A 14,514-nucleotide genomic window follows, 5' to 3' on the forward strand; every position below is an offset into this window, starting at 1 on the left:
CTCTCCGAGATTCCTTGCCAAGTTTTGCAGATTATCAGCCTGGCAGTTCTCCAAGCCAGATAAAGTCTGTGACTGTAAATCCTCCCTGGAAAGACTTTGCAGGATGTGAATGAGCAGAATTCACGGCAAATTAATAAAAGGGGTTTTTGTTGGGACAAGGAGTTTGCTTCATGCTCTCAGGAAGCCGAGGTCAGAACAGCTCTGTTTTGGTTAGGCCTGGATTCAACAGCAGTGCCAATAATTTATAAGTTGTCCATGGAACATCTCCACCAGAGTCTGTTAAATACAGGGGGAGTAGCCCCACTGATTATATTCCATTTGATATGAACATTTTATCAACTCTCAAACCCTTTGTCCTGACTCTGCTCATTTGGGGCATGGCTCCTAGCCTCAAAATTTGAATTTGTCTGCCATAAGCAAGGGTTTACGCATCTCAGGGGTTGAGGCTTCCAAATGGCAATAAACCATGGCTTGTTGAATAAGCCACAATTAGCTGGCTTAACAGAGCAGGCTAAGGCAAACCAACCCTTGCATGTCTCAGTACAATGTGCAAACCAGACCAATGTGAAGCGGCTCCCAGATGTACCATGTTTCACCGAAAATAAGACAGGATCTTATTTTCTTTTGACCCCGAAATAAGCATCTGGTTTTATTTTGGGGGAGGTCTTATCATTTTTGAGGTGCAGGAGGTGACGAGCATGGTCACCTCATGGTTGCTGCTGTGTTGCGCGTCGCTGGGCCTGCCGCTCTTTTTGCGGCAGCCATTAGCGTGACCGAAGGGACGGTGACTAGGGGTGTAAGAGCGGCCATTAGCTAAGGGTGTGTAGGGTGCATGGGGCATGTTCCCCCCTCCCTTTCCCCTCCCCTCCAGCCTTGCCTCCTCACCTCATGTTGTTTGCACGGAACCAGAGGAAATGGTGGGGAACAGCTGCGCATGCGTTTAAATATATTTGGGGAGGTCTTATTTTCAGGGGAGGGCTTGTTTTAGCGCATGCACTCAAAAGCCCGATTAGCCTTATTATCCAGCGAGGTCTTATTTTCAGGGAAACATGGTAGTAGGATGACACGGTCCTAATTGCACTGCCTTAGATAACAGGAAGAAAACTGTTGCTCCTCTTACGCATCTTCCTCCTTTTACTTTTTCTTGCAGGAAGAGTCCTGTGATGAATTCAGCGAGGTCTCCACGGACCTCGTCTTCAGGAAATCAACCCAGAGCACAAATGTGCTAAGTGCCATTATTTCCATCCTGTCCCGATTTGCAATTGTTTCTTCCTTAGCCGCTTATTTAATCATTGGGTACCGATTTTATGCTCATCCTTTCTTTTCTTTTTTTTAATGACATCTGAAGGATAGGAAAATATTAGTCATAAACTAATTTTCCAGGTCGTAAAAATACGGCCGTCGCCAGAGTTTTAAAAGCCATCAGAAAAAGCCATCGAGTGAAAAAGAGGATCTTGGCAAGGAAGCTTATTAAGAGCATAAGTAAAAAAGTTATAGTACAGTTATCTATGGCAGGGATTGTGCTTACAACAGAATTCATACCTCACCCTAAGCCAAGGGTCAGCAACCCATGGCTCTGGAGCCGCATGTGGCTCTTTCATCCCTCTGCTGTGGCTCCCTGTTGCCGGTTGGCATCACAATATTGAAAGGAGCTCCTGGTTGGGGGAGAAACAAGGCATGCCAGGAGGAGAGACTATGGCAAGGGGCGGGTTTTCGGGGCAGCTCCATAATTGATAGGGCTTTCGGTTAGCACAGGTAGAGGAAAAAGGACGCTATGCTAGGAGGAGACTCTATGGTGGGGAAACCAGACTTCTGTTCAGCTGCAGAATTGAATGGGGGGCTTCCAGTAAGGACCTTTGTGGCTCTTTGAGTGTTTAAGGTTTCTGACCTCTGCCCTAAGCCATGATCTATTCTGTTGATAAATATGCATTGGCCCTTATATGCATTTAGCTATCAGCCAGTTTAGAAGCAACATTCAACCAAAACCAAAGGAAACATGGGAACGCATATATACCCGCCCTACAATTGCAAAATCGTTTCCCCAAAGTTAATATTGTTGCTAACATGAGTGGCACTGCATTCTGCAGGGGTGGGGTGGGGAAGACTGATGCTCTCCACTGTGTTTATACGAAATCTGAGCACGTATGAGTCCAGTTGGTATTTTTCCCCCCCCATTCAAATGAAATTTCACATGAACCGAATCTGTGGTAGATTTATACAGCGTCTCTCCAAGGTATGATGGGTCTAGTCTTCACAAATCAATGAAAAGTCAATCTGGGAGGTGAGGGGGAGGGAATCTTGTTCCCTATGACTTGCTGAAGATTTTAATGGGGTTTCCACGCTGTGGTAAGGCACACTTTGCAAAACCGTCGTTTGTTCAATCAGCCGCCAGAGGTAAGCAACACACCACATGCTAAGCCGACCCCAAGTGAGCGGATGATGTACGAACTAGGACCATTTCAGATCTGCAATCTGATGCTGTAGCTTCAGTTTGATCCCTGGCAGGGCAGACTTAAACGTCCACCCATCGTCAGCAAATTCTACATATTGGGAGCCTCACCAAAACATCACTGGCTCTCCTGGTGGTAAGCGGTTTTGTCTTTAACTGCAGGATGCACAAACTGTCACCCCTTGCAAGGACCCACCTGTGGCTTGGGACAAATAAATAAAAGCTGGAACGGAAAGCTTTCTGTAACAGAGCCGTTCAAGAAAAAGAAGTGACAGGGGGAAGAAGGGAGCATCACGAGAGAGAGAGAGGGGGGGGAGAGAGAGAGGGAGAGAGAGAGAAAGGAGGAGAGGAGAGGGAGAGAGAGAGGGAGAGAGAGAGAGGGAGGGAGAGAGAGAGAGGGAGAGAGAGAGAAAGGAGGAGAGGAGAGGGAGAGAGAGAGGGAGAGAGTCCTGGCTGCTCCAGCAGGCCAGGGGGCTTGTGAAACATCCAGCCCCACGGAAATTGTGAATGTTGCGTCTTTTTTTAAAGTGTTGTCTTTGTCTATTTATCCCCCTTCCCTTGTCTGTTGTGAGCCACCCGGAGTCCTCCGGGAGTGGGCGGCATACAAGACAAATAAAATGAAATGAAAGAAAAGAGAGAGGGAGGGAGGGAGAGAGAGAGAGAGGGAGAGAGAGAGAAAGGAGGAGAGGAGAGGGGAGAGAGAGAGAGAGAGAGAGAGAGAGAGAGAACAAAGGATATCAAAGAAGAGCCCACCCACTGTTCGCTTCAGCCCCGCCTCCCATGTACCCCACTACATTAACCCTGAGTTAAAACAAAAAGGATTAGAAAGTACTGCAGCCTCGTTCCATACCCAGCCATTTCTGCAATCTTGCAAATGAGAAACAGAAAGGAAAGAGAGAGGAAGGAAAGGAGGGTGAGAGAGAGGGAGAGAGATGGAGGGAGGGAGGGAGAAGGGGGGAGGGAGGGGGAGGGAGAGAAGGGAGAGAGGAAGAGATGGATGGAGAGTGAGTGCGAGATGGAGGGAGCGAGGGAGAGGGAGGGAGGGAGAGAGAGAGAGAGAAGCAGAAGAACAGGAACCAGGACTGTGCAAAACTTTTCTAACCCAAAATATTCCAGCCTGCACGGGAAATCCAACCTCCCTGCTCCAACTCGATGTCCTCCTAGCTAGCTCAAAAGGGCTCCGCCTGAACCACAAAGCTCCTGCCCTGAACTTGCAAGAGCTTTCCACCAAGTTGGAAAACCTTCAAGAGCTCTTTCTCAAACTCTTCCGCATTTGAAATGCTTCAGTAGGCACCCCTGGTAGGAAGTCCCTACGGCTTCCAGTTACCGCTTGTCTTCCCAAAAACAGATCTTTCCCTGAGGTCCTCTCAGCAGATCCCTCTCTAGCACACACCCCGCCCGGCAGGATCTGCCCACATTCTGAGATTATGAAAGGGGCAGTGTGAAAATAAGCAACACTTAATAAGACTCAGGCTGCTGCCCTACCCATCTGTCTTTTAAACACTGATCTAGTAGCCGGGTAGAAATGGTGCCGCCTGGCTACCCTTTAGTCTAAGTCACGATTCAGAATTCAATTCCTTCTTAAGGGACGCTTCTCCTGTAAACAGTCACGAGGTCCTTCACGACTCCTTTGCGCAAACTGTTAGGCTCCCTTCTCAGTTCCCCCAAATCTTTGACCTCTTGCAAGACCTGGGAGGCTTGCCGGAGTTGCTCGGTGGCTTCGTTGAGCAGCTCCTTTGCATCGACCGAGGGTCCTTTGCCCTCCTGGGCTTGCTCCAGCTCTTCACACTGGACCTTCTGCAGGAGCTTTTCAGTTCGTTCCTTTTCATCCGCAATTTTCTTCTCCATCCGCACCACGTGGAGGATAGACGACTTCTGGAAATCTGGCCGAGGAGCCCTTTTGGGCGATTCTGAAAGCAAGGCCCCTAGAGAGGAGCTGCGAGCCTTGGTTGCTGGAGAACCTCCCACAGGCTCTGTGACGTCAACCTGGTCTTCGGAAGACCGGCTCAATTCCTCTTTCTTTGTGGCTGGCTCTGAGGAACGGTCGTCCTGCTCCTTCCCATTCTGGAAAGCGGGTTGAGTTGTTCCGTTGTCATCAATGCCATTGATGTCAAGGTTTGAGTCTCCGTCAGGCTGCTCATACCCTTTGGAAATGTCTACCTGTGCTTCGTTCTCCTTGGAGATCAAGCTGTTTCTAAAGACCTTGGGAGGAGGAGTCGGTGGCTTGGCTGCTTCCTTGTTTAATCCAGAGGTGGTCTCTGTTTCAACGTCATGAAGCTCAGAGCTTGGATGATCCCATCCCACCTTCATTTTGTCGGATAAAATCTTTGGAGGAGGTGCTGGAGGGTTAGGGTCCACCAAATCTTCCACTTCTTCAGAGTCTTCACGTTTCTCCTCTTCTGCGTCGCTTCCTTCTACAGAGTTCACATTTTCACCGGGTGCTGCTACTTCCTTGAGAGGCTTAGCTGGAGGCATTGGTAGCTTCTTGACCTGTGGATCTTCTGGGGTAAGATTGGCACTGAGGTTCTCCGTTGGAGGCATGGGCACTTTTACAGGAGGCATTGGAGGTTTGTGAGTCTCCTTTGGAGGAGACGTTTCAGGAGTTTCACTGGTCACGAGGATGCTGTCTGGAGGTCCACTGTCTGATACATCTAAGTCAAGTCTCAGGATCCCGTCTGACATTGAACTAGCCACCTAAGTAGGAAAGCAAATGAGGGAGATCTCAGAATCAGTGCTCAAGTCCAAACCTTTGAAGAATTTAAGCTGCTGACCACAAAGTAACAACAAACAACTTAAAACAGTGTCAAACGCCCTACATGTCCTGCAATTTCAGAATTGTTATCATGCATTTTTTAAAGAATTACATTTTTGTCAAGAGATTCTCTTACATTCATGGTGGCTCAAACAAGAAGCCCCATGGAAGACTCATACATGGAATCAAAGGAGCAGAAATCTAACTTTATCCTTTCCTTAGGCTACCTTATCTAAGTGATGGGTGAAAGAAATCCAGATGGCTATCAGATCTGCATTGACTTCTTGCTCTTTGCTGCCTGCTGGTGGTCATCTGGAGTTTTGCAGTCCAAATACGATCACATGTTCCTGGAAACAGTTGCCAGAATGTTGGCTTCATTCCTTACCTTAGGATTGACTTCTTGGGTCTAGCTCTTCTCTTCTCTTGAGCTCTATGTGGACAGAATTCCTTGGGCTTAAAACTAGATTGTTCTAGGCCTAGACTGAATCTGGGCATTGTCTGTCTGTCTGTCTGTCTGTCTCTCTCTCTTTCCTTTTTCTCATTCTCTCTCTCTCTCTCTCTCTCTATATATATATATATATATATATATATGTATGTATGTATGTATGTATGTATGTATGTATGTATGTATGTATGTCTGTCTACCTTCTATTCATCCAATCATCCATTTCTCTCTCCTCTCTTTTTCACTATATCTATCTATTTATCTATATCTATCTATCTATCCATCCACCCATCCATCCATCCATGTTTCTCTCTCTTTTTCTTCTCCATCCATCCATCCATCCATCCATCCATTTCTCTCTTTTTCTCTACATCTATCTATCTATCCATCCATCCATCCATCCATCCATCCATTTCTCTCTCCTCTTTTTCTCTACATCTATCTATCTATCCATCCATCTATCCATCCATCCATCCATCCATCCATTTCTCTCTCCTCTTTTTCTCTACATCTATCTATCTATCCATCCATCTATCCATCCATCCATGTTTTTCTCCTCTCCTCATATTAGGGACATTAATCTTATTTGGTCTATAACTATTAGAGTTCTAAATGATGGTGACCCAAAAGTGGGACTTTTCTGTAGCTATGCCCACCTTACGGAACTCTCCCACGAGGCTAAGAAGTTCATTCAGTTCATCTCTTAGTGCGGAACCAGTTTGTAGCAATCTTGTCTCGGCCCTCTGCTTGTCCTGGGTTTAATATTTAATTTTCTCTTCCCAGCCTACTGTTGGTTCTGCATTTTAGTATTTAATCATGGCTTTCTTTAGGATGCTTTAATAATTGGGGCTTTTAAGGCAAGAAGCTTATGTTACAAACGCAGCTAAGAAATACCAAATGTGAGTAAAGACCAAATTATTTACATTTAGGATGCAACCGCAATTGAAATAATGAATGGACATGTCCACATGCAGGTGGGATTATTTCAAATAATCATACCAGTCATAAAGATCCATATTAGCTGGAGGTGGGTAGTGTGACCCTTCCCTCCCGTGATGAAAAACAGCAAAACATAAAGAGGACCAAAAGCAGATAGCAATGTTGCTGAACAAATGACAAAAGGAGTATTTGGATTAAATAATATAAAGCCACGTTGATTAGTTGGGGGCGACCCCAATTATTACCTCTTTCAAATGGTTTCTGGTAGGTGGACGACGGCCCTTGGCTATCTTGGCTCTGCCTCGAGTTACGTGATCCAGAGACAGACTCTCATCGACTTTTACCTTTAAGTGCGGGAGAAAAAAGAAAAAGGCTGTGATCAGAATATAGGATAACAGTTGGAAGGGACCTAGGAGGTCTTCTAGTCTAGGGATCCCGAACCTTTTGGACCTCAGGGACCACTAAATTCATAATTTTAAATCCTGCGGACCACTAATATGATCTGCCTAATGACCGGCTGGGTGGGCGTGGCAAGGTGGGCATGTGACTGGGTGGGCGTGGCCAATTCAATGTTGCTCACATAGAGGGGCGCCTTGCCAGCCTCTACTCACCACTCTTCGCCTGACTGCCTGGGCTTCTTAGGGCCCCAACAGGAAGCAGGTCGTTGGAGCTAAGCAGCCACCAGGAGAAAGAGTTGGCAAAACAGCTCAGTTCAAATTGGATCTGACCGAGAAGGAGGCTCAGCAGAAGCACCTCACTGAGGATTAGGAGCATAGGCTTTCCAAGCAGAGGGAAGACCTGTGGGAGTGCAAAGGCAGGTAGTGGGGACTGGAGGCTCAGCGGGCTGAGATGGTCAGCCAGTTCCAGGCCATGATGCAGTCCCACTGGAACAAGGCCCTCCGGCTCTTCGCCATCAGCTGTACTTCCCTCCAGCCATCGGCCGAAGCCCCATATCAGGAGGCTGAGGCAGACCCCAAGTCGGAATTTCTGCCCCCCTCCAACCAGCAGAAAAAGACCCCGAAGGGGGACACTCTCTGCAGCAACACAAGCATTCATTGCATTTATCCATCCCAGGGGCTGTAGTTTAAGGACCCCTGATTTAGTGCAATAAAAAAAATGGAAATAATTTTTCTGTAGACCACCAAAATTTTCTCGCAGACCACCAGTTGGTGACTGCTATTCCAGTCCAATTCCCTGACCAAGCAGGAGACTCTATGCCATTTCAGGCAAATGGTTGTCTAATCTCTTCCTAAAATCCTCCAGTGATGGAGCGAACACCCACAACTTCTGGAGGCAAGTTGTTGCACTGATTAATTGTTCTCGCTGTCAGGAAATTTCTTCTTAATTGTAATCTGGATCTCTCTTTGATAGTCTTCCATTCATTACTTCTTGTCCTGCCTTCAGGTGCTTTGAAAACAGGTTGACCGCTCTTCTCTGTGACAGCCCCTCAATTATTGGAAGATGGCTATCGTGTCAGTCCTTACTTCACTCTTGCTTTAATTGCAAAACAAGCATTTTACAGTTCAGCCTTCCAAACCCCCCAAAATATACAAGAGGTTGAATCATTCCTTTAATCTATACGACAAATCCTAGCATGTTTTTGGCTTCATATAATCATGTTAAAACTTACCCTCCGTGGTTTACTACATAAAGCCCAATAATTATGGTTTATTAACCAAAACGGGCCAGATACAATTTATTTTATTTTGCCAATTCATAAACCTTGGTTTACAAGCCACTCTGGCTGTATTTTCACTAAGATAAAGGTTCCCTCGCACATATGTGCTAGTCGTTCCTGACTCTAGGCGGCGGTGCTCATCATTTCAAAGCCGAAGAGCCAGCGCTGTCCGAAGACGTCTCCCTCTGGAATGAACTCCCCGTGGAGATTCGAACCCTCACCACCCTCCAGGCCTTCCGCAAAGCCCTTAAAACCTGGCTGTTCCGACAGGCCTGGGGCTAAAGAACCGTTGCCCCCGTCTCGAATGGTATGACTGCTGTGTGTTTTAAACCATGTATTGTTTTGTGTTGTTTTAATTTTGTTTGTACCCCCCCCCCTTCCCTGGTTTGAGTTGTGAGCCGCCCTGAGTCCCCTTCAGGGGAAAAGGGCAGCATATAAATAAAATCAACATTCAACATTCAACATTCCATGGTCATGTGGCCGGCATGACTAAAAACCGAAGGCGCCCAGAATGCTTTTACCTTCCCATCAAAGGTGGTTCCTATTTTTCTACTTGCATTTTTACATGCTTTCGAACTGCTAGGTTGGCAGAAGCTGGGACAAGTAACGGGAGCTCACTCTGTTACACGGTGCTAGGGATTTGAACCGCTGAACTGCCGACCTTCTGATCGACAAGCTCAGCGTCTTAGCTACTGAGCCACTGTGTCCCACATACAAACAAACAAACAAACAAACAAACAAACATACATACATACATACATACATACATACATACATACATACAATGCTGAAGGTGCACAGAGTGCCGTTACCTTCCTACCAAAAGTGGTCCATATTTTTCACTTGCATTTTTAAGTGCTTTCGAACTGCTAGGTTGGCAGAAGCTGGGACAAGTAACGGGAGCTCACTCTGTTACACGGTGCTAGGGATTTGAACCGCTGAACTGCCGACCTTCTGATCGACAAGCTCAGCGTCTTAGCTACTGAGCCACTGTGTCCCACATACAAACAAACATACATACATACATACATACATACATACATACATACATACATACAATGCTGAAGGTGCACAGAGCGCCGTTACCTTCCTACCAAAAGTGGTCCATATTTTTCACTTGCATTTTTAAGTGCTTTCGAACTGCTAGGTTGACAGAATCTGGGACAAGTAACGGGAGCTCACTCTGTGACTCGGCGCTAGTTCGAACTCCCGAACTGCCGACCTTTCTGATTGACAAGGTCAGCGTCTTAGCCACTGAGCCACCCCATCCCCCTAGTATTTTCACTAAGGCAAGACTAAATCAAACAGACAACTCTGAGAATTTTTGTAATCTTGGAACTCAAGTTTGCTGAGTTTTGTGATTAACGAACTGATCCAGAAAGTACATACTACAATAGGAAATGTATTGTAAAAGAAGGATTATCATCCCAAAGTTATAAGACTTGGCTCAATCTCTGAACCATTAACCAACCAAACAAGCTGGATTCATACAACATGTCCATCCCCTGAAATATCTAACTAAGCTTTGGCACATTGTGCGCACGAGACCGCCTGGATTTTCACTGGGCTGCAGTGGTGGGATTCAAAAATTTACCAACCACTTCTCTGCCCTAATGACCAGCTGGGTAGGCGGGGCTTGGTGGTCATGTGATCATGTGGGCGTGGCCAAGTCAATGTCACTCAGGTTGATAGGCACTTCGCCTTAGTTGTTACAATGGTAATAAGGGTTAACTGGAGAGGCAGTTTCTGTAAGCAGGGCAATAAAGATTAAGCTAGAAACAACACCAGAATGTTTCCTTCCTGCCTTCCTTACAGGATTTGCTCTGTAAAGTGGGGAAAAACAAAAGGAGATTTCTTCCAACAACCGGTTCTCCGAACTGCTTAGAAAGTTACCAACCGGTTCTCCCGAATAGGTGCAAACTGGCTGAATCCCACCACTGCTGGGCTGGGTAAGTGTGTGTTGCAAATACTGTCAACAACATCAATGATACCAAATGGAAAGACTGAATATAAGCATCTGATTCCATGTCTGTGGAGATTCTCAGTCCTCCAGGTCATGTTGTCCCAAAGGTGCTTTTTTCAAGAGGCAACTGGACTTTCTAGTTTTTTTTTCTTTGAAGACGTTTCGTTTCTCATCCAAGAAGCTTCTTCAGCTCTCTTCAAAGAGACATCTTCAAAGAAAAGCCAGAAAGTCCAGTTGCCTCTTGAAAGAAGCATTTTTGGGACATCTGGATTTTAGTGCCATGTTGCGCCATGATTCTCGCTCGTTGGAGTCGCAAAGCAATGTGCTTTCTTCCTTTCTTATACAAGATGGCAGCAAACACATTGGACATGAAGCACCTCCAATGTCAATGAAGAGCTTGGCCCAATAAGCCAAATTCACGGAGTCCTCTTAAGGCTGCCAAGATCACCCAATGACGCAACTCTTCCAAGGTCTCCTTCCTGCTTAAGACGAGAGCACGGGTGGCTCAGATTCTGCCTTCCGCTTCTCTCCAGATTTGCAAGGCAAATGCAATTAGTTTTCTGTTCTTGTCTGCCTCCCCCCCCCCCCCCGCAACCATCATGTACAATTTGGCGCACTGCCTGCAGAACTCAATGTGAAAGACAGCAACCTCTCCATAATGTGACACTCGATGACAATCCAGTTCTTCTGGAAGGAGGCAGAACAAGCAACCTTAGAATAGAATAGAACAGAATTAGAGTAGAGTAGAGTAGAGTAGAGTAGAGTAGAGTAGAGTAGAGTAGAGTAGAGTAGAGTAGAGTAGAGTAGAATAACAGAGTTGAAAGGGACCTTGGAGGTCTTCTAGTCCAATCCCCTGCTTAGGCAGGAAACCCAATACCATTTCAGACAAATGGTTATCCAACATCTTCTTAAAAACTTCCAGTGTTGGGGCATTCACAACTTCTGAAAGCAACTTGTTCCACTGATTGATTGTTCTAACTGTCGGGAAATTTCTCAGTTCTAAATTGCTTCTCTCCTTGATTAGTTTCCACCCATTGCTTCTTGTCCTGTCCACAGCTGCTTTGGAGAATAGCTTGACTCCCTCTTCTTTGGGGCAGCCCCTGAGATATTGGAACACTGCTATCATGTCACCCCTAGTCCTCCTTTTCATTAAACTAGACATACCCAGTTCCTGCAACCGTTCTTCCTATGTTTTAGCCTCCAGTCCCCTAATTGTCTTTGTTGCTCTTCTCTGCACTCTTTCTAGAGCCTCACCATCTTTTTTACATCATGGTGACCAAAACTGAATGCAGGATCCCAAGTGTGGCCTTACCAAGGCCTTATAAAGTGGTATTAACCCTTCACGTGATCTTGATTCTATCCCTCTGGTGATGCAGCCTAGAACTGGTTTGCCTTTCTTGGCACCTGCTGCACACAGCTGGCTCCTATTTAAATGGTTGTCCAGATCTCCAAGATCCCTCTCACAGTTACTACTATTGAGCAAGGTGCCACCTATACTGTACCTGTGCATTTTGTTTTCCTTGCCTAAATGTAGAACCTTACTTTTTTTCACCCTAAAACTTTCTTGCAGAGCTTATCCAAATGGGAGAATGAGCAAGATACCCAATTCAGGTCAGTCTGATGTCACGTCCCCTCTCAGCAGGCAAAGGAAGACTCCCCGCCCCACAAGAATACTTTGCTCAAACATCCTTGGCCCAAAGGTGCTTTGGCAACTGGACTTCCTTGTTTTTTTTTCTTTGAAGACATTTCGGTTCTCATCCAATAAGTTTCTTCAGCTCTGACAGGATAGTGGGGTGTTGTGGCCCAGCAGGAGCCGTTGGAACTGCTGATAGACTCCAATAGCAAGGGGCCCTATGAGTCGGCTCTGGAAGATGTGGAGGACCCTGGGCAGGGTTCAGACTCCGAGCAGGGACCAGAGAGGCTGGTTGGCCACCAGGAGGCGCCTGAGGCATGGAGTAGTGGTGAAAGCCAAAGGGAGTTTGTCCCTGACGTCAGGCCCTGGAGCACTGGTGAAGACGTCAGGCCCTGGAGCAGTGTGGAGGAGCTAAGGGAGTTGGTCCCGGACGTCAGGCAGAGACGGGCAGATAAGCGCCGGCAGCAATTACAGAGATATAGAAGATAATCGGGCCCAGGTGGTTGTGATTAGGCTCCTCCCAAGAGAGTATATAAGAAGAGACTTTGGGAGGAGACCTTTTGCAGGACACAACCGTTATACTAAAGCTGGAGAAGCTCTTGTGTGTATTTCTTATCTGTGGAAGTCTGGGTTGCTGCCAAAGTCTTGTCTGTGAGTTAATTACTGTGAATAAATTGGCTAACAGCCACATTGTGTCAGTGTGACTCACCGTACGGAGGGGGGGGGCGTTCAGAACAGTGGGGAATGGAAGGATTTATACTCCTTGCAGATAGCTGGTCATTTGCATCCTTTTAGAGGGTGGTTGAAGCACTTGGAGGTTAATCTGTGTCCTCACGGTCTCCTGAGTGGTGCAAATGGTTCCTGTAGTCTGCACTTTTCCCTCTGGAAATCCCATTCCTACTCCCACAGCATTCATAGCAAGAAAAGGATCTTCACAGCCTAGACAGGGTTGATCTAGAAAATCCAGGAGTCTGCAAGACACACGTGTCTCCAGGTGACCTAACGGATCTCTGTCACTTCCCCTATCCTTGACAATGTTCTTCCCTTTTCCTATTCTAATTCTGAGCCACAGTGGGGCAGTGGCTAGAGTGCAGTACTGCAGGCTACTTCTGCTGACTGCCGGCTGCCTGCAATTTGGCTGTTCGAATCTCCCCAGGCTCAAGGTTGACTCAGCCTTCCGTCCTTCTGAAGTTGGTAAAATGAGGAACCAGATTGTTGGGGGCAATAGGGCTGACTCTGTAAACCGCTTAGAGAGGGCTGTAAAAGCACTGTGAAGCGGTATATAAGTTTAAACGCTATTGCTAATGCTCTTCGGATGCCTTAGATTTCAGCCTGCCCCTGAACTTCAAGGGCTGAAGTCCAGAACATCCGAGGAGCACCAAGACGGAGGAGACTGCTCTAGAAACCCTTCTGCTTTCATATCCAGTCCTCTGTAACCTGTTTGGGTTCTGCAGCTCATGCACAACACAGTCTTCAACAAGTCAATGCAGGAAGATAGTTCCCTTGAAGCCAGGAAGTCTGAAAAGCCACAGAACCACAGTTATGTTTCAGCACCCCTACACGCCTCGCCCGTGGCTCTCTTCTAAAGCCACCAAAGTTTCTCTTTTTCAGCTCTCATTTCTTTCCCCTGATCTTCTTCAGTCTCTGTCTCCTTCCACCCACAGGTGAATAAACTACGACCTGGCAGCTTCAATCTCCAGTCTCCTCAGTATCTATACTGTATATGCAAATCCTCTGGTCACCCAACCGTTAAGAGAATCGGCGCTGTGGATTTCCAAACATTTAAATGAAAAAAGCAACCCGATGGGTTTCTGGAAATATACCAGGTTTTGAAGCAATGTAGTGTAGGGTCCTTGGTGCTCTCTGAACTTGGTTGTTTCCTTACAGACATTTCATTACCCAACTAGATAACATCATCAGTGCTGGAGCACCCACCATCACATCTTTCAACAGCTTTCTTGATTCTCATGGGTCAATATACTTTCCCCAGCCTGGGCTTATATGACAAGTGGGGAATGGAAGAAGACAGTATAACAACTTGCAGCAAACTAATAGTTAGAGTGCAGTATTGCAGGCTACTTCAATTAACTGCCAGCTGCAGTTCGGCAGTTCAAATCCCACCAGGCTCAAGGTTGACTCAGCCTTCCATCCTTCTGAGGTGGGTAAAATGAAGACCCAGATTATTGGGGGCAAGAGGCTGACTCTGTAAACCGCTTAGAGAGGGCTATAAAAGCACTATGAAGCGGTTTAGAAGTCTAAGTGCTATTGCTATTAATCTGAGAGGTTTCATTGCTCATCCAAGCAACTTCATCGTTCAGAGTAAAAACAGGTTGCAACTCTTTTTGGGGAGAAACCCTTGAAGTTGGTGTGGCAACAGTTGGTACATTCCAACCACTCTCTGATTCTCTGCCTATCTAATTATTTTACTCTGACTAATGGAGTTGCTTGGATGAGCAATGAAACACTTCAGATTAACACAGTTTGGCCCAGTTGCCATGATTCAACCTTCAGACACCTTTGGCTTGGGTGATTTTGCATCTTCATTGACATACAAACTTACAGCAATGTTAGGAACAACCTGAAGCTAAGATTTAACCAGTTAACAGAGTTGGAGGGGACCTTGTAGTCATCTAGTCCAACCCCCTCCCCCCAAGG

General features: G+C 46.4%; 1 protein-coding gene across 1 annotated transcript in view; it reads right to left on the reverse strand.

The window, feature by feature from the left end:
- Positions 1-3,452: 3,452 nt before the first annotated feature.
- PLEKHO2 (pleckstrin homology domain containing O2) overlaps positions 3,453-14,514 on the reverse strand; it is a 35,154-nt gene continuing 24,092 nt past the window's right edge. Inside the window, exons 5-6 of the mRNA XM_032232445.1 lie at positions 6,831-6,929; positions 3,453-5,143 (exon numbers count right to left, since the gene is read on the reverse strand). Of these exons, the coding sequence (XP_032088336.1) occupies positions 4,031-5,143; positions 6,831-6,929 (1,212 nt within the window). The 3' untranslated portion in view covers positions 3,453-4,030. The remainder of the gene's footprint in view (positions 5,144-6,830; positions 6,930-14,514) is intronic.

Source organism: Thamnophis elegans, chromosome 16, assembly GCF_009769535.1.
Source record: "Thamnophis elegans isolate rThaEle1 chromosome 16, rThaEle1.pri, whole genome shotgun sequence".
NCBI lineage: Eukaryota > Metazoa > Chordata > Lepidosauria > Squamata > Colubridae > Thamnophis > Thamnophis elegans.